The sequence below is a fragment of the Leptonychotes weddellii genome, chromosome 4 (genome assembly GCF_054177405.1).
Source record: "Leptonychotes weddellii isolate Sample4059 chromosome 4, ASM5417740v2, whole genome shotgun sequence".
NCBI classification, from domain to species: domain Eukaryota; kingdom Metazoa; phylum Chordata; class Mammalia; order Carnivora; family Phocidae; genus Leptonychotes; species Leptonychotes weddellii.
Window position 1 is genome coordinate 71521803 of NC_138372.1, and position 21088 is coordinate 71542890.

Here is a 21088-nt window from a genome sequence, read left to right on the forward strand (position 1 = left end):
ATAAAATCTTTAAAAAAAATAAATAAAACAGTAATCAGAGTTTTAAAGCAACATGATTAAAATGTTTTTCAACACGGCAATAAGCTTACTAACCTCTGATTAGGACTCCAAACAAAGCATGGACATAATTTATATTTTAAAGATTTATGGAAAAGAATAGTCCAAAGACTGTTTTGTTATATTTTTTCAGCATGTCACTTTGAAAAGGAGTATAAAATCTTTAAACATTAGTTATTATTTATATCAGGATTAAGAGATTAATACCAAGGTGATCTAAATATTTGCTGAAAGAAGTACAAGATTTAGACTAATCTCCTATCCTACTGAAAAACCCACCTTAGGACACAGGGTAGCCCTTATTACACTGCCCTGGGCCATGACCAAGAGATCCTAAATTATGCCCTAGTAAAAGCTCCTTGGGTCAACTGAGGTACTACTGAGATTTCAAGTATTGAATCTATGAAATTTTATAACTCTAATATATTTCATGGTAGGACATGAAGATTTTAGCCCCACAGAGATCATGAATAAAGTTATTCTTGCCAACTACACATTTTTATTATGGACTAAATATTTTCTCAGTTGAATACCAGAAATTTACTGCATATGCATAAAAAGAGAGTCCTGCATGAAGAAATTAACCACAGGAAGCATGAAGTCTTCTAATTTCCTTTCTACTCTATAACAGAAATACCAAAAATGCTATTTAAGAAATGGCAATTTTTAAACTGGATCCAAGGACATTTCTTTCTACCAAATATTCACTGAAAAATCAAGATTCTTATCTACATTATGGTACCCAAAGTATTTCTAACTTAGAAACCAAATATTCTTTTTTTTTTTTTTATTTTTGATTTATTTATTTGACAGAGAGAGAGAGAGAGAGACACAGCGAGAGAGGGAACACAAGCAGGGGGAGTGGGAGAGGGAGAAGCAGGTTTCCCTCCGGGCAGGGAGCCCAATGCGGGGCTCGATCCCAGGACCCCGGGATCATGACCCGAGCCGAAGGCAGACACTAAACGACTGAGCCACCCGGGCACCCCAGAAACCAAATATTCTGTTATGCATTTTTTTATAGTATTCTTGCTGGCTTTTTCTCAACAAATAGGAGAATAAAATCTCCAAAAATAATATAAAAATAGCAAGCATATTTCTAGCAAAATTATTCCACTATTGATGGTAGTTACACCCTGCTTGATTTCATTAAGAAATATGAACAACTTGAGGCTGTCATGTTCATTATTTCTAAGGCTTTGATTCAATAGCTAGATACTACCTAATAGTGAAAAGAACAAACTTAACATAGAACCCAAGCCACCAATAATTTCATAGATGACAAAAAAAGATATTCAGAGTTTGTGATCGAGAACATAGACTCTCAAGTTTGAGAACTGTTAAGAAACCTAAAAGCATTTCTTATCTAATCCTTAAAGTTCTTTAGTCACCTTGAAAAGAAGTAAATTAGCTTCTGTAAGTATACTTTAGGCTAAGATCTTCCCACATCCTGAGGTGGCTTACAGTAGCTTGGAAAGTTTTAACAGTAACAGATGAATTTTTTTCTGAAATGTTTATGTATTAGTCATATCCTACCTCTTGCAGATGAAGATATAATATTTGAAGACAACCATTATTATGTATCCCCTAAGTTTCTCTTCTTCAATAATTAAATATTATTCATATCAAAATTACCCTGGTTATCTCCCTCTAAAAGGGCTCTAATCCTTTTTTTTCTTTTTTTTTTTTTTTTTTACCCTTAAAAATGGGGCTTTGAGTAGTATGACAACAATAAATAATTAAGAATCTTATATCCTTTCTCCTTTCCTCTCTTAGTAACTAATATATAAGATATCCAATGTATAAAAACACCAAGTCCAATTTAACTGTTCAATAAGCACATCCATCAAAATGTCCCCTCTAATTTGGGAATGACAGTATTTATATTGTCCTCACCTTCTCTATATCCAGGACTTTATCCTGCATCTCCTTTAGTGCACACTGAGACTCAGCTTCACTCAGACGGGCTTGGACCAATTCCTTCTCTAGTTGCAGCACAAAATCTTCATTGTAGTTGGAATTGCATTTATGCTACAAGTTATAGACATATAGTGAAATTTCGTACAAGTATGAACATGTACATATAATATAAATAAATGCAATTACACAATACAGTTGTTAAGGGCAACCAAATGTAAAAGTTCCATCTACCCACTACTCCTAGTTTATCTACTCCAAATAACTTTCCAAAGAATAAAAAAGTCCAGGCTTGGTATCTATTGATGCCACACATTATTCTATGTTGGTAACTAGTCATTATACTAATCAAATCCAATTCACAGAGGATAAATATCTCCTTTTATCTTTCCATCCATCCAGATACTAATAATTTATTCTGACTCTATAGACATGCCCTGTACAACAGTGTAGCCATTAGCCACATGTGGCTACCCCACACTTGAAATGTTGCTAGTCCAAATGAGAAAGGATGTAAGTGTAAATACAAACTGAATTTTGAAGACAATATGAAATAAAAAGGCAAAATATCTCATTAATAATTTTTATATTGATTACAGGATGAAATAATATTTTACACACACTGAGTTTAAGAATATTAATTTCACCTGTAATTACTACTCCTTTTAACATGGCATTTTAAAATGCGTATGTGGCTCACATTATATTGCTATGGGACAGCACTGTCATACAATATGGAAATACGCATTTACTGAAAATTTTATTTTCAAATACAAATTTTTAAATAAAAATAAGGCATCCACAATAATGTAAACCATCCTAAATCCCAACAGAATAAAAATGCCTTTGCTCTTAGAAATGTAGAACTCTTCAAGGATATGCATGAAAATCACTGCTGGAAACAGAAAAAGAAGATGCTGCACAAAGAAATTAACGACGGAAGCACAAAACCTTTCCATTTCCTTTCTCCTCTTTAATGTGAATACCAATGCAGCCACTTAAGAAATCCCTTTTTAAACTAGTTTCTATAAAAAGCTGTTCTAAAAAAGCAAAAAGACATCTAATTCACCATTATGTAAGACTTCCTAAAAGAAACTATCAGTTCACATTTAATTCACACAGTAAAGAAAAGAAACAACTCAAAATTCCAAAATAGTCACAGAGAATCATCTCCTACTGAACTACCTTGAGTAAAGAATAGTTCCTTTCACTCTTTAATACATTAGGAATAAGACCAATGTCAAAATAAAACTTTATTTAAAAACCATTAAATGTTTAATTAAAACATGATACTCCCTTGCCCCAGCTACCCAAAAAGACGATTTTTTAAATGAATATTTATGAAACAAATGAGGATGTTTTAATTCAATGTAGTACACATTATCTCTCCTAGGAATTTTCTGGTACTATTAAAACAGTATTTCTATACAAGAAGTATATCTGCAACAGGTATATCACTTTAGTAAATACTTACCTTACTAAACAGGAAAAAGGCACTCTTTTGGAATGACCACATCCAAAGTGCAGGTGCCATAATTTTTGTTTAATGATCATGCTTATTTCATGAGTAATACTAGAATTTTCTGTCCTAGTGTCAAGCCTGACACCTGTAGTCCAGGTTTGTTTGCCAAGATTCTATATTAGGAGATCCCCAGGAAAACATCAAGCCCAGATGGCCCATTTGAGAATGGAATCACGTGATCTAGTATAAACCAACAGATATAACTAAGCACCAAAGAAACCTCCCAAAAACTGTACTAATATTGGGAACACATTTTTATAAATAAAATTTACAACATTTCTAATTGCTCTCTATTGTTCAAGGGATAAATTCTAAATTCCATAGTTTACACATATTATTTCTTCTTTCATACTTCCCATTGATTTGAGGGTTGTTCCTCAATCCACTGTAAACTAGCGTTAGTTCTCAACCATTTGGAACTGCTCTCATCACTAACAACATCAATATGCACTAATGATATAAAAACTCAATGGTAAGTAAGTCCTTTTATTCAGCTCTTACTTTCACTAGACAGTCTATGGAATTTAACACAACTGACCAGGCTTAACACTTTTTACTTAGATTTTGAGGTGCTACTCCTCCATAGTTCTACTAGTTATCTTCCCTGCTGCCTCTGCCAATTCTACTACTTCATATAGGTATGTATGACTATATGTACATGTGTATGTGTCTATCAGTCCCCAGGGTTTCAATACTGTGTTTTCTGTTTTCTTATTTTGTAGATTGATCCTATATGATTTCATCTATTATCTAATATAGTCTGTATGTAAAGGCATAAAGTATCCACAATGAGTCTAACTCCACTAAGTCAACTTCACCCAATTATCAGTTTTCTAAATGGCAATTAGCCCTGTCCAATTATAGTCATATGCATTTTTACTGGACAAAATGTACTTTCATGGGAATCAGTTCTTAATATTCACAAAGGCTCACTAAAAAGAGATTCTGCATTTAGTGTTACAACTTAGGGAGTTAGAAAAGGTTCTAGCATTTGTTTGGTTGGCTGAAACATGGACCAAAAGGTGGCCCACAGTGAGTGAACTGGAAATGCCAGACATGCCTTGGTTTAATGTAGAGGAAGGGAAAAGTGGTGACAAAGAAATCATGGAAGATGTAGACAGACCTCTCTGAATGGGCTAAAAAACATGAAGACATTTATTTGTGCCCTATGGGAATGCTCACCAAAGAGTGACCTCCACAGAGGATTTTAAAAATCAACTGGATAGGATGACCCATTTTGTGGATACCAGTCAGCCTCTTTCCTCAGCCACCAATAGGCTTATGAACAAAGCAGCCATAGGGGGAGGGATGGAGGTTATGTGTGGGCTCAGCAACACAGACTTCCATTCACCGAGGTTATGGCCACAGCTGAAGAGTCCAACCTGCCAGCAGCAAAGACCAACCCTGAGCCCCTGACGTGACATCATTCCCTGGGGTGACTAGCCAGCTATCTGGTGGTGGGTTGCTTACACTGAACTGCTTTCATCATGGAAGGGGCAGCATTTTATTCTTACTGGAATACTTTGGATATGGATTTGCCCTCCCTGCACATAAATGCTTTTGTCAAAACTACTACCTACGAACTTACAGAGTGCCTTATTCATTGTCATGGTATTCCACAAAGCATTGCTTCTGATCAAAAAATTCACCTAATATCAAAAGAAGTGCAAAAATGGGCCCATGCTCATGGAATTCACTAGTCTTGCCATGTTTCCTAAGATTCTGAAGCAGATGACTTGATAGAATGGTGGAATGACCTTTTAAAGACTAAATTACAGTGCAAATGGCAATATCTTGCAGGGCTGGGGCAAGGTTCTCCAGAATGATGAATGTGCTCTGAATCAGTGTCCAATATATGGTGCCTTTTCTCCCACAATCAAAATTCACAAATCCAGGAATCAAGAGGTGGAAATGAAGAATATATATGGAACACAGAAGATCCTTTAGAGTGTCTCTTGGTATTATCATGCCCTGTGATTAAGGTCAATGAAAAATTAGGAAGGATTACTAATGGCCCAGACTCCTCAGGAATGAAGGTCTGGGTTACCTCACCAGACAAAGAATCACAATCAGCTGAAGTGCTTGTTGAAAGCAAAGGGAATAGAGTGGGTAGTGGAAGATGGCAGTTATAAATAGTAGCTATGACCACATGACAGAAATGTAGACTGTAACTGTCACGAGTATTTCCTTCTAATTTTGCTATGAATATGTGTATGTGTGTTTTCTTTCCTCTTTTATTTCCTTATATAAGATGCATTGACTTTATATCAAAGTATTTAACAATTGTTAATTTTACATCATAGTATTTAAGTTATAAGACATCAAGAAAACATCACTGAAAGACTTTAACTTCTGTTCTGGGGAAGGCATTAGTGCATTTTCAGTTGTGCACAGGCTAATCGTATCATGTTAGGCAGAATTATGACCTTGTTGTCCTCACGTGGAGACTAAGTATGGTTTAAGGAGATGCACATGGTTGTCAAGTTGTCAAAGGTTAGACTTATGATGGTTAATTTTATGTGTAAACTTTTTTTTTTTAAGATTTTATTTATTTATTTGAGAGAGAGAATGAGAGAGAGAGAGCACATGAGGGGGGGAGGGTCAGAGGGAGAAGCAGACTCCCTGCTGAGCAGGGAGCCCGATGCAGGACTCGATCCTGGGACTCCAGGATCATGACCTGAGCCGAAGGCAGTCGCTTAACCAACTGAGCCACCCAGGCGCCCTTATGTGTTAACTTGACTAGGCCATGGGCCCAGATTAAACATTACTTCTGGGTGTGTCTGAGGGTGTTTCCAGATGACTCAGTAGATTGCCCTCCCAATGTGAGTGGACATCATCCAATCCATTGAGGGCCAGAATAGAACAAAAAGTGGAGGAAGGGAGGATTCACTCCCTGCCTGCCTGCCTGCTTGAGCTGGGATATGGGTCTTCTCCTACCTTTGGACTGGAATTTACACCATCAGCTTCCCTGGCTCTTAGGCCTTTGAACTTTAACTAGAATTATGCCACTGGCTTTCCCAGGTCTCCAGACTGCAGACGGCAGACATGGGACTTCTCAGCCTTCATAATGGCATGAGCCATTTACTCTCAATAAAACTCTTTGTGTGTGTGTTTGTGTGTATGTGTATGTTTCCCCTACTGATTCTGTCTCTGGAGAACCCTGAGTAATGTACGATAAATTTTACAAATAAGATTAAATTTAGTGATTTAGAAGTTTTATTATTGTCTGGGTTTTGGTCCATTTCAAATATGACCCATTAGAGCTTCTGTAATTGAATCCATTTTTGGTCATTATTTCTACCATTTCCAATTTTCTTGGTTCAAAATTTTTTTCTTGGTTCAAATTTTTGCAGATCTAAATAGGAAAGTGATACTTCTGTCAACGTTTAGTCTATTAAAAATTTTGCCATGTCAGTTTTAGCTCTAAGCTTTGGTTTTTGTTAGTAGCAGCCTCTGACATTTGCCAAGCAAGCTGGTAGAAAAATAATAATGGAATAATGTTAATACTAATCCTAATAATAGGTATACCATTTATTGAGCATTCACTATGTGCCAGGCATTACCCTAGAGTACCAACTCCCTCAAGTCTTAACAACCCTCTATTATACACAGGACAAACTATAGCACAAAGAAATTAAGTAACTTGTCTAAGTACACACAGCCAGTGAGTGGAAGAACTGGCATCAAAGTGACAATGTCAAAAAATGCTGTTGTGGACTATAAACTACCCGTTTCCATTTTTTTTTTTTTTTTAATTTTACACAGGAAAAAAAAGTGTTATTTATAAAACAGGGTGTTTTTTTGTTGTTTTTATGAAGCTGTTTAACTCACTCACAGTGGAAAGAGATGTCAGGAAAAGTGACTGGTACCACAAAGCCTGAAAAAAACCTGCAGCACAGGAGGGCACTGCCAGTTCCTTACCAGGACGAAGTGCCAGGAGGGGCAGGGGTGTGAAGCAGGTGAACACTGAGGAGCAAAAATTCCCAGTTCCATGTCTATTTAGGAGAACTGAGCATGGCTAGTCTACCTCTTTTTATAGTTTTTCCAGACAAAATAGACAAAAAAACAAAAACAAAACAATCAAAATCCTGAAACCAACATTAGAGCAAAAACTTAAATACAAACCAAAACAAAAACTGGGCTTTTATGAGGTTGACTTGAGGTCAGGAAAGGAATGAGAAACTTTGGAGAGGAAGAAAGAAAACCATCAAAGCCAGGAGAAGCTCAGAGATTTAATAGCAGGTATCTCACTGCGCCCAAACCTCTACCATTCCCGATGCTGCTGTTTTAAGATGTTCCTGTTCCACTCACTATAAAACAATTTTTTTTTTAAGTTTATGATGATAATGACGATGATGATACCAACTAATATCTACTGAGTCTTCATTACGTGGCCGGCACATGCTAAGTGCTTTGTATTCTCATTCAACATTCACCACAATTTCTACTCTACTAATAAGGAAACTAAAAAGACCTAGCAAAGTCACACAGCAATTGGCACCTCTGTTAATTGGAGTATGGACTACAGAGCCCATGTTTTTAAACTTTTAAGCCACATAAGGATTGAAATATTATTTTTTAAGAGATTAATATACTGTTTTAATATGTACTGTTCTAAGAATTAATGGCATAGTATTAAAAATCTAAGCATCTAAAAATAATCTAAATATCTCACATAACATTCTTATAATAAATTCTTAGAAAAGTTTATTTCATATTCACATTAGTAACCTGGACAAATACATGACTTATCAAATGAAAACTGCTACAATTACGATGGCTAATAAGCCAGCAAGGGACAATTTATTCAAAAGTCTATAAATAATGAATGACTTCCCTACACTTAATATCAAATTCACTTGAGTCAATGAATCTCTCTCTTTTTAAAAAAGATTTTATTTATTTATTTGACAGAGAGATACACAGCGAGAGAGGGAACACAAGCAGGGGGAGTGGGAGAGGGAGAAGCAGGCTTCCCACCAAGCAGGGAGCCAGATGTGGGGCTCGATCCCAGGACCCTGAGATCATGACCTGAGCCGAAGGCAGATGCTTAACGACTGAGCCACCCAGGTGCCCCAAGTCAATGAATCTCTTAATGTTTCTGTGTTACCAGCAATCCCATTCCAACGTAATAGAAATTGTTTTTAGTAGGTGAAGTTTCTGCCTTTCAATCCCATATGCTTTTCTGGTGTTACAAAAGTTACAAAGGTAAGATGAATAATGGTAAAACCCTTAGTAATCTTTCTTGCTTGTGTCTTGAGTAAAACAAAAAAATAAATTCTCACATTCAATATTTGAAAGATACATGAGTGATACAGTGAAAAGCAAAAATTTGGATTTGGAGAGGTTTCCTGTATTATGAAGTGAAAAAAAAATCCAACTGGAAAAAAGGATTGTCTACACAGATGTATCAGATATTCCCTGAATTTAGGGGTGCCTGGGTGGCTCAGTCATTAAGCATCTGCCTTCCGCTCAGGTCATGATCCCAGGGTCCTGGGATCGAGGCCCGCATTGGGCTCCCTGCTCGGTGGGAAGCCTGCTTCTCCCTCTCCCTCTCCCCCTGCTTGTGTTCCCTCTCTCGCTGTGTCTCTCTCTGTCAAATAAATAAATAAATAAAATCATTAAAAAAAAAGATATTCCCTGAATTTAATTATAAATTAAGCAACTAAGTTCAAAACCTGATAATTATATGTCCTATTCAGGAACCCACACATTTCATGGAACTCTATATTCTCTTTTGTAGTATTTATCACAACTCTAATTAAATAATTAACCGTGCAATTAATTTTTAAAATATCTATCTCTATATATACAAGCAATGCCAGAAAGTTTGGCTGATTTGCTACAGTACTGTCAGAACTAAACTGTGCTTTTCATAGTAAGTGAGCAAACAATTATTTGCTGAATAAATTAGCTGGTCAACTCTTGGTTCAAAAAACAACAACAATATGGGGTGCCTGGGTGGCTCAGTCAGTTAAGCATCCGACTTTTTTTTTTTTGTAAGATTTTATTTATTTATTTGACAGAGAGAGATAAAGTGAGAGAGGGAACACAAGCAGGGGGAGTGGGAGAGGGAGAAGCCGGCTTCCTGCGGAGCAGGGAGCCCAATGCGGGGTTCAATCCCAGGACCCTGGGACCATGAACTGAGCAGAAGGCAAATGCTTAACGACTGAGCCACCCAGGTGCCCCTCAGTCAGTTAAGCATCCGACTCTTGATTTTGGCTCAGGTCATGATCTCAGGGTCATGAGACTGAGCTCCACGTCAGGCTCCATGCTGGGCGTGGAGACTGCTTAAGATTCTCTCTCTCTCCCTTTCCCTCTGTCCCTCCCCCACCAAAAAAAGGAAAGAAAAAACAATATGAAAGTACAGTACAGGGAATACAGTCAATAATAATAACTTTGTATGGTGACAGATGATAACTACACTTATTGTAGTGAGCATAGTGCATAGAATTTTCGAATCATTATGTTGTACACCTGAAACTAATGTCAACTATGCTTTGATTAAATAACAACAACACCCCCTCTATTATATACTGTATGTTAAGCATAGGTAGTGGTAAGTAAATGTTGCAAAAATAACCTATAAAATCTATTTGTTTCAAAAATAAAGTTTTTAATAGTATGGAAATATGGTATATATCTATTGTCACATCTAAAGCACTTGAAAAAACTATTATTACACAAGGCAAGTAGTCCAGACTAGGATTCTGTACCACAAAATAAAATCATAGCAGAAAAAAATTAAGTAAAAAATTGTATCTTACAACAACAACAGTAGCAACAAAGAGAGAAACAGACTCATAAATATGAGTGGTTGTCAAAGGTTGGGGGGAGAGGTGGGATGTGTGAAATAGGTAAAGGGGATTAAGCAGTACAAAACTCCCAGTTTTAAAATAAACAAGTCACAGGATGAAAAGCACAGCATAAGGAATACAGTCAATAATATCGTAACACACTTTTATTGTGATGAGCATTTTGTAATGTATAGAATCACCGAAACACTATTGTACATCTGAAGCTAACTTAATATTATATGTCAACTGTACTTCAATTAAAAAGTTTTATCTTGCTCTCAGCCTCAGCATATGACCCCAAAATATGTCTGTAATCCTCCGTACCACATGCTCCAAATAGCTTTTTTAAAAAAAAATCCAAGCAATATGGATGTACTATTTAAAGATGTACCACACTGAATTTTTTTTTAAATTGGTATATCCTTTTAAAATGATTTGTTCCCAACATCTTAAAAAATATACATATCCTATAAGGCAGAGGTTTGGTTCTGCTTATTTATATACTCAAACTGCAAGATTTTTTTTTAATGCTGAAGAAAATGTTAAGAAAACAATTACTTCCATTAAAGCGAACGCTTGTATACTTAAGCTGTTAAGAAAAGATGACTACATATGAATGTAAAACATTTAATTTTAGACTAATGTCAAAATTAGTTTTGGAAGAAAATTTCTGTCCGGATATATAGGCATATTGATGAACACTGTTAAAGAGTTTACAAAATATGTAAAATCATTACTCAATTTGAATTTTTAGAAAGACTTATGTAAACTTACCAATAATTACAAATTAAATGGCTTTTTCTTGAAATGTCACTGAAGTAGAGCTAAAGGTTTAGAATGCAGGAGGATATGTTAAACATTAACTTCCATATTTATAAAGACAAGCAAATGCACTAGGTAAATCAGGTGTGGGGTAATTCCTAATGCTGCTGAACACTTTTTCTAAAATAAATTATCTAGATTTCACAACTTCCACTGAGAAATTGTTTTTTTTTTGGTTTATTAACCTTTACTTGTATGTTCATTTTAAGATTAGTTTTTATTCCTCGTATCAAATCCTCGGTGGTTTTTCTTTTTTTTAAGATTTTATTTGAGAGAGAGCGAGCCAGTGAGCAAGTGCAAGCAGTGGGGAGGGGCAGAGAGAGAAGCAGACTCCCCGCTAACCAGGGAGCCCAACGTGGGGCTTGATCCCAGGACCCAGAGATCATGGTCTGAGCCGACGGCAGATGCTTAACTGAGCCACCCAGGTGCCCCAAACCCTTGGTTCTTAAAAGTATCACATAATTCTTTCATGTTTTCTTCTGGAATTATAGGAAAAGGAAGGAATGTCAGAAGAAATCTTTTCTAGCCTCCCTTTAAGTACTTCCTAGTACAAAGGTCTGGAGAACTTCAAAAGGCAGTCATTTCAGCACTCAGCAGCTTTAACTTAAAATTCTTGTTTATGCTTAATCCTAGCCAACAAACTGCGGGACAAACTGCTTATTCAGAATAACCCGAATAAGCACTCATATACACGGCAAAAAAACTTTTATTAAATACATCAAGCAAGACTCAAAGACAGTTACCAGGAAATATTGTCTAAAAATATATTCATGCCCCATCACACTCAAAAGGGTCAGAGTCAAACATGCAACTACATGAAATATCATTGGATCATTTCTACTTCTGCGGGCTTCATGGAAAATGTAAAACAAATACAGGAAGTTTAATCTTAATGCTTGGTTTTATCTTATGGCTAGTTTAATATTTAATATTTACTGTAATACTACTAAATACTAAGTAGTAAATTTTATTTAGTGTACTAAATACTAAATTTGCTAATAAACTTACTAGATCATTTTTGAAAACCAACAATATCAGGTTCAAGCTATCAAGGTCAGCATAAAACGAAATCAATGACCTGTCAAACACAGTCATTATTTGTGACTGCAGAAATGCTTTTTAGGGGTGCCTGGGTGGCTCAGTCAGTTGAGTGTCCAACTCTTGGTTTCGGTGCAGGTCATGATCTTGGGGTTGTGAGATCAAGCCCCAAGTCAGCTTCTCCCTCAGTGCAGAGTCTGCTTGAGATTCTTTCCCCTTCCTCTCCCTCACCCTCTGCTCCTCCCCCTACTTGTGTGCATGTGTGCTCTCTCAAAAATAATTTTTAAGAAAAGATTTTATTTATTTGAGAGAGACAGAGATAGCGAGAGAAAGCACAAGTGGGGAAAAGAGAGAGAAGTAGGCTCCGTGCTGAGCAGGGAGCCCGATGTGGGGCTTGATCCCAGGACCCTGAGATCATGACCTGAGCTGAAGGCAGACGCTTAACCGACTGAGCTGCCCGGGCACCCCTCTAAAATAATCTTTAAAGAAAAAAAAAAGGAAATGCCTTAAAGAACATCAATGATCAAAAGTAATTAAAAATAAAAATTTACCTTTTAAAAACTGCTGCTCAAAAGTTAAATATATTATTGTGAAATAAGTATGGCCTATCACTGTAACAACAGCATTAAAAATCATTAAAAATTATGGAACATTATACAAACAGAAGTCCATGAATCTGGAGTGATATGAGAGTCCACAGTGAGTGAGTATAAGAAATTAAAGAGGAAAAAAGAGAAAGGTCTCTTTAGAGAGGAACATTAGCTAGTATGGGTAGAAAAAATGAGAAAATATGAAAATCACCATTTTGGAAACCCAGTCAGTGGATGCTAAAACCATTAGGTAAAAGGTGAATAGAGGACAAGATATTTATTTGATACAAAAGTATTTCCCAATAGATTACTTAATAGTTGCATAGAAGAAACCTTATCTTTACAAGGCAGAGAGGCTGTGGTAACCAAACTCAGCATGGTAATCAAACTCAGTATTACTATAGTGGGAACAACTTATGTTATGTGCTTCCTGATTTAAAGCAAAATAAAATTCACAACATTATCCATCATCTAGATGTTAAAAATTTTTAACTGAATCTAATTTACAGGAAATATAACACCATGAAGAACCAACTCCAGAAAATGAGACTTGGCTCCATCTGTCAGAAGTCAAAGTCATCCCTGACATTGGTTACTGTTTCTTCTCTCTTCAGTCAGTCTAGACAGAAGTTTATCAACTTTATTAATGATTTCAAAGAACCAGCATTTGTTTTCATGGATTTTCTCTATTTGTTTGTTTTATTTTTTAGATTTTATTTATTTGACAGAGAAATCACGCGAGCACAAGCAGGGGGAGAGGGAGAGGGAGAAGCAGGCTCCCCCCTGAGCAGGGAGCCCGAAGCTGGGCTTGATCCCAGGACCCTGGTATCATGACCTGAGCCAAAGGCAGACCCTTAACTGACTGAGCCACCCAGGTGCCCCTCTATTTTTGTTTTGTACTGTTTTCAATTTCACTGATTTCTACTTTTTATTTCTTATTCCTTCTACCTGCTTTAGGTTGAATTTCCTCTTATATGTCTAGTTTCTTAACTTTAGAATATTGGTTTTAGACTTCTTTCTTTCCCTAATATAAGCATTCAATGCTATAAATTTTCCACTACATACTGCTTTAGGTGAATCCTACAAATTTTGATAATGTTGTGTCTTCATTTAATTCAATATATTCTAATTTCCTTTGAGATTTTTCTCTTTGATACATGGATAAAAATGCATTAATTTCCAAATATTTGGGGGATTTTTTTCAGATACCTATTATTAATTTCTAACTGAATGCTGTTAGAGTCAAAGAAGATACTTTGTATGATTTTGATTACTTTAAATTTGGTAACATTTTATGGCCCAAAATATGATCTTTGTAAGTGTTCTATGTGCACTTGAAAAGAATATGTATTCTGCTGTTACTAGGTAAAGTGTTGCATCAATGGCCAAACAGGTCAAGTTGGTTGATAACATTGCACAGGTCTTCTACATCTATAATGATTTTCCAACTACTTGTTTCATTCGTTACTGAGACAGGGATGTATTGAAGATTCCAACCATAACTGTGGATTTGTCTATTTCACCTTCCAGTTCTATCAGTTCAGCTTCACACTCCTCTATTGTTAGGAGCACACACATTAAGAGACATATTCCTAAATACATACAATCCTAAATAAGATAGTTAGATCTTCTTTGTGAACTGACCCTATTACTATCACGATTTTCTCTATTCTAGGAACTATTCTTTGTTCTGAAATATACTTTATGTGATATTAATACAGATACTCCAGCCTTCTGCTTAGTGTTTGCATAGTGTATCTTTTTTCCATTTTTTCCTGAATTATAACTAGTATGTTGTATCCAGCAGTTACAGGCAGACCACCTTGACCCTTCAGTCCTGAAAATTCACTGTGAGGGAGTCACCCTCATTAGCTACTATGCTATCCAAATTTCTAATATTCATCTCAATGTGACCACAATTAAGACATGCCCAGCCCCAGCCCTGAGGAAGCTCCCATTCTTCTCAGGCTCTTCATACAAAGCTAGCTCACTTGCTTCTGGTCCTACCCTGACCTTAACCAATGGGGTCCAGCACTGTGATGTAATATATTCTCCCTTATTCCCACCTTCTACTGCAATCAAACTAAATGTGTTATTTCCTTGAGCCTTATACATACCTTCATTCCTTCATTTCTGTAGTCTTTTTCTTTAAACAATTTATTGAGGCAAAATTCAAATAATCATTTTAAAGTGAACAATTAGGTGGCATTTAGGATATTCAAAATGTTGTGCTACTACCAATTCTACCTAGTTCTAAAACATTTCCCTCAGTCCAAGGAAAACCTCTTCCATGTTAAGCAGTTTCTCACCCCTTTCCCACCTCAACCTTCTGGCAAACACCAATCTGCTGTCTGTATGGATTTACCATTCTGGATACTTCATATAAATAGAAGCCTATAATATGTGATTTCTGTGTCTGGCTTCTTTCACTTAGCTTAAGGTTTTGGAGGTTCATCCATAGTAAAGCACGTGTAAGTATTTCAATCCTTTTTGCGGCTGAATAATACGTCATTGTATGCATATACCACAATTTGTTTATCCATTCTTCCACTGATAGACTTTTGGGCTATGTCTACTTTTTCGTGGATGATGTTGCTACAAACGTGTGTACACATACTTGTTTGAATACCAGTTTTCCATTCTTTTGGGTACACACCTGGAAGATGAATTGCAGGTCATGTGATAATTCTATGTTTAACTTTTTGAGGAGCCACTAATTTCCACAGCAGCTGACCATTTTATATTTCCACCAGCAGTGTACAATGGTTCCAATTTTTCTATCTCCTTGCCAACACTTGTTATTTTTTTTTATTATTATAGCTATCCTAGTGAGTGTGAATTGGTACCTCATTGTGATCTGCATTTCCCTAATGACTAATGATGCTGAGTGTCTTTTCATATACTTGTTGTCCATTTGTATATCCTCTTTGAAGAAATGTCTATTCAAGTCCTTCATTAAAAAAAAATTTTTGAGGCCAATTGACATACAATATATTAGTTTCAGGTATAAAATGTAAAGATTCAGTGTTTGTTTATATTGTGACATGATCACCACATTAAGTCTGGTTAACATGTCACCATAAGGTTACAAAATTTTTCTTGTGATGAGAACTTTTAAGATCTACTCTCTTATCTTTAAAATATGCAATACAGTAACTACAGTTGTCATGCTGTACATTAAATCCCCATGACTTATCTGTAACTGGGAATTTGTACCTTTTGATTCCTCTTCATCTCATTTCACCTCCCCCTCCATAATCTCTGGCAATCACCAATCTGTTCTCTAGGAGTTGTTTTTTTTTAGATTTCACATATAAGTGAGATCATATGGTATTTGTCTTTCTCTGATTTATTTCAGTTAGTATAATGCTCTCAAGGTCCATCCATGTTGTTGCAAATGGCAAGATTTCATTCTTTCTTTGTGGCTGAGTAGTACTCCAGTGTATGTGTGTGTGTGTGTGTAACCCCCCCCATCTTTATCCATTCATCATTAGACACTTTAGGTTGTTTCCATGTCTTGGTTACTGTAAAGAATGTAGCAATCCTTTGCACATTTTTAAATTGTGTTGTCTTTTTGTTGAGTTTGAAGAGTTCTCTTTATATATTCTGGATGCTAAGCTCTTATCAAATATGTAATATGCAAATATTTTCTATCATTTTGTAAGTTGCCTTTTCATCTTCTAGATAATGCCCTCTGATGCCCAAAAGGTTTTAATTTTGATGAAGTCCAATTTACCTGTTTCTTTTTGTTGCCCATGCTTTTGGTGTGAAAGAACCCATATCCAAGAATCCATTGCCAAATCCAAGGTCATGAAGATATATCCATGTGTTCTAAGAATGCTATATGACTTTAAAACCATAAAACAGTTATTTTAAAACTATAAAATGTCTGTTTAGATCCATTTTGAGTTAATTTTTGTATATGATATATGGTAAGGGTCCCAGTTCATTCTTTTTCATAAGGATATACAGTTTTCCCAGCACCATTTGTCAAAGAGATTATTCTTTCCTCATCGAATGGTCTTGGCACCCACATCAAAAATCAACTGGCCACAGATATATGGGTTTATTTCTGGACTCTCAAAATTTCTACTCCATTGATCTGTATGTCTATCTTCATGACAGTATCATATTGTTTTGATTACTCTAGCACTTTCATAAGTTTTCAAATTGGGGAAGCATGATTTCCTCAACTCTGTTCTTCTAAGATTGTTTTTAATATTTAGGGCCCCTTGCAATTCCATATAAATTTCAGAATCAGCTTTCCCGTTTTTGCAAAAGTTAAAATTTTGTAGATCATATTGGGTAGTGTTGATATATTAACAATATTAAGTCTTCCAATCCATAAACACAGGCTGTCTTTCCATTTATTTATGCCTTCTTTAATTTCTTTCATCAAGAGATGAATAAACAATGATTCACAGTTTTCAGTGCAAGTCTTTCACCTTCTTGGTTAAATTTATTCCTAGGTACCACAATGAAATATCATCTCCAATTTCTGAATGGCTATTGCTACAAAACAAGAAATAAACCCCCCCAAAAACAGAAAATAACAAGAGTTGGTGAGGAAGTAAAGAAATTTATTAGAACCCTTGTACATTGCTGGTGGGAATGTAAAATGGTGTAGCCACTGTGGAAAACAGTTTAGTGATTCCTCAAAAAGTTAAACAGAATTACCATATGATCAAGCAACTCCACTTCTAGGTATATATGCCAAAGAATTAAAAACAGGGATTCAAACAGATCCTTGTATGTTAATGATCACAGCAGCATTATTCATAATAGCCAAAAGGCAGAAAACCAAAATGACCATCAACGGATGAACAGATAAACAAAATTGGTATAAGCATAAAACACAGTATTGTTCAACTACCATAAAAACTAAATTATTTTTTTTAAAGATTTTTATTTATTTATTTGAGAGAGAGAATGAGAGACAGCACAAGAGGGAAGAGGGTCAGAGGGAGAAGCAGACCCCCCGCTGAGCAGGGAGCCCGATGCGGGACTCGATCCCGGGACTCCAGGATCATGACCTGAGCCAAAGGCAGTCGCTTAACCAACTGAGCCACCCAGGCGCCCAAAACTAACTAAATTATTATAAATGCTACAACAGGGATGAGCCTGAAGATATTACGCTAAGCGAAATAAGCCAGACACAAAAGGACAAATAATTGTATGATTCCACTTATATGAGTTACCTAGAAGAGGCAAATTCATACGAGTGACAGAAAGTAGAATAGAGATTATCAGGGGAAGGAGAAAGGGGGAACTATTTTTTAATAGGTACAAAGCTTCTGTTTGGGATGATGAAAAAGTTCAAGAAATAAATGGTGGTTATTGTTCAGAGCATTGTCAATGTACTTAGTGTCATGCACTATGCATTTAAATGGTAAACTTATGTTGTATCTATTTTACCACAATTAAGAATAAAATTGCCAAAAAGAAAAAAAGTGAGTGAATATGCTAACTGAAAGAAGCCAGACACAAAAGCCTCATACCTTAATGATTCCATTTATATGAAATTCTAATAAAGGCAAAACTACAGTGACAGAAAGCAGAATGGTTGCTGGAAGTGGAGAGGTGAACTGCAAAGGGACATGATGAAAATTTTGGGGGTGATAGAAATACTCTGTATTTTGACTGTGGTGATGGTTATACAACTAGATACATTTGTTAAAACACATCAAACTATACACTTAAATTTGATGAATTTTATTGCATGTAAATTATACTTCAATAAAGTTCACTTAAATAGAGACTTGAGATGGTCTAGCCCTATGTAATCATTTTAGAGAAAAAAAACTGAATCCTTGAATATCAAAAGTCACACAATTAGCAAAACAGTCTGACTAGAATTCAGTCCCACAAATGAAATCCAAAGCTCTTTATATCATATAAAATGACACTACTGGCAATAGAGGGTAATGGTGGTGGATGATTATATTGGTAATTCAATACCTCCTCCTGGAATAGAGGTTTGAAACCTTTATTCTGAGTTCTGAAGAATTCATGTGGTTATATTGGAAGGCTGAAATCAAAACATGTAGCAACAGATGTTCACTTCCTACCACTCGTATGCTCACTACTCTGCAAAGCAACTAGTCCAATTGTCAAAATTCCAATGAATAAGATTTTGTATCCTTGGACCTTAAACACATTCTGCCCTCTGAAGCAATATCAAAAAAGGCTAATCACTTTTCCATAAGATCACTTCTCAAATATTTGTAAATGACTATATCTATGATGTTCTCATAAAGTCTTCTTTAGTACAGTCTAAAAATATCCAGAGCTGCCACAGTCTTTCCTACACTGGCCATAATACAGTGGGTAAACAATTCAAACGAGTTTTGGTTTTCAAACAAGAAACAAGACTACAAATTTTCTGCAAGTTACTTAGAATTAAATTGGATCATTATACTTCTAGGAAGACTACTTGGGGTGGGGGGAGGAGGGTAAACTGTATTGCATTATTGGCTAATTCCTGATTTCCTGCCAATTAAAATTTCTAGGTCTTTGTTACATAAAGCACCACTAAGACAGCTCCCTGAATTTGAAAATTAAGGGCAAGGCTATAGATTTATTTCTGTAAAATAACCTTTTATTTTAGTTTCTTATTCTGAATATACTTTAAAAATATTTTGGAATCTTTATTCATTATGCAACATATTAGCTACATTTCTGAAATATTTCATGTATAAAATTCTTAAACATACCTTGTATATAAGAGTTTAATAACATTAAAATAGGTTTAGGGGACAAAGACATCTCTGACATCTCTTTACTTCAACATGGATAAACTCTTGATATAGGTAATCATATATAAAACCACTTAAGTTTACTACTTTCATCTATATTTCTCTACCTTAACTAGAAAGATACCATGAGAGTGCCTAACAAATAACTTTTAAAATTTCACTTATGGCACAGTTTTTGTTTACTGCAGAAATAAAGTCAGTTTGTTTTGACTTATACATAGTAAATTCCCTTTTAAAGAGTAAAAGTTATTTTCTAATTGTTCACAAACCAGATGTTCTAGGAATTTTTAATGAAATATCATCAAACTCACTGGTTTTCTTTTCAGATATTCAACCATTATTACCTAAAGAGCTATGTTTTGCCCACCTCCAAGTCTTTAGGATCTCTTATTTTCTAAAATCCTTTAAAGACAATAATATTCCTGTATTTTGCAAATTATTTTATTATCTAGAGATAGGCATTTTGAAGTTGGAAATTTAACCAAGGCTCTGTTACTTTCACCTGTTTTGTACATCACTGCTTCATATATTTGTTTTACATTTTATTCCAGTTTAGAAGAATGTCTGCCAAGTGAGAAAAAAATGTAAACAAAATCAAAGTAGAGATCTGCATTCTACTTGTTATATTTTAGCTCCACAATGTGAGTCTATCTTGTCCTTGAAACAGCACAGAGGTTCTTTTGTTATATTTTATTTTCAAAAGCTTCAGTTCATTCCCATTTTCCCATCCATTTTACTTTTTTCATTATAAATGACCATTCTTATTTTTATGTCCTATTGGTCTCAATATTTGAAAAACTACACAAAAAAACTAATAATTCATGATTCTAATGGATTATTACTGTAGCTCATGCTAAATGCAAACATAATACTATCTTTCCCTATAACAAAATCACATTACACTGGTAACTCAGTTTAACCTAATCCCCAATAGGAATCCCCAATTCTGTTTCGTCTATTTTTTATGCTTTGATATTGACACTTCATACAAAGGCAGGACAAAATATTTGAGTTCCCAACGTTTTAGTATTCTTTTACTACCTTTCTATTCATTTTTCGTAATGATCTTCATTTACTTAATAGAAAAAAATAAATCTATTTTATGGTTTTTTCAATTGTCAATTTCTTCTTTTTGCTTTCAGTTTCTGATATCTGTAGCCAGCTTATGATGGTATTTCTTAATTTTACTGAATAAAAGTAATGTCCAATTTGAAGTCATTCTATTTGCCTTCCTGACCTATATGGAGTTCTAGATTTAACATAACCTTTCCTGCCTACCGTTACAATATAACTCCTGAGAACAGAAAACTGAAACAAGAAATAATATCTTTTTAAAAATAAACAGTTGGCTTTTCTTTTTAGTCCTCATATCCTTGATTAAGATTACACTAGTCTGAATTTGCCAATGGAAAATGGTGTTTAAGTTGCAAAAGATATCTGAGAACAGCTGTTTAGTAACTTGAATTAGTTAACATAGTTTTTTAAAAGTTTTGAAATTTCTCCCTTCTTGAAAAAAATGTAAGCATATATCTTAAACCATAATTTGACATCTTGATGTAGGAAGTTAAGGCTGTAGTTTTTCACAAGACATAA

General features: G+C 35.2%; 1 protein-coding gene across 7 annotated transcripts in view; it reads right to left on the bottom strand.

The window, feature by feature from the left end:
* EVI5 (ecotropic viral integration site 5) overlaps positions 1-21088 on the bottom strand; it is a 189766-nt gene that overhangs the window by 72830 nt on the left and 95848 nt on the right. For all 7 annotated transcript variants that reach the window (XM_081818807.1, XM_031021312.2, XM_081818805.1 and 4 more), the window contains one exon: positions 1951-2085. In XM_081818807.1, coding sequence (XP_081674933.1) covers positions 1951-2085 — 135 coding nt within the window. The remainder of the gene's footprint in view (positions 1-1950; positions 2086-21088) is intronic.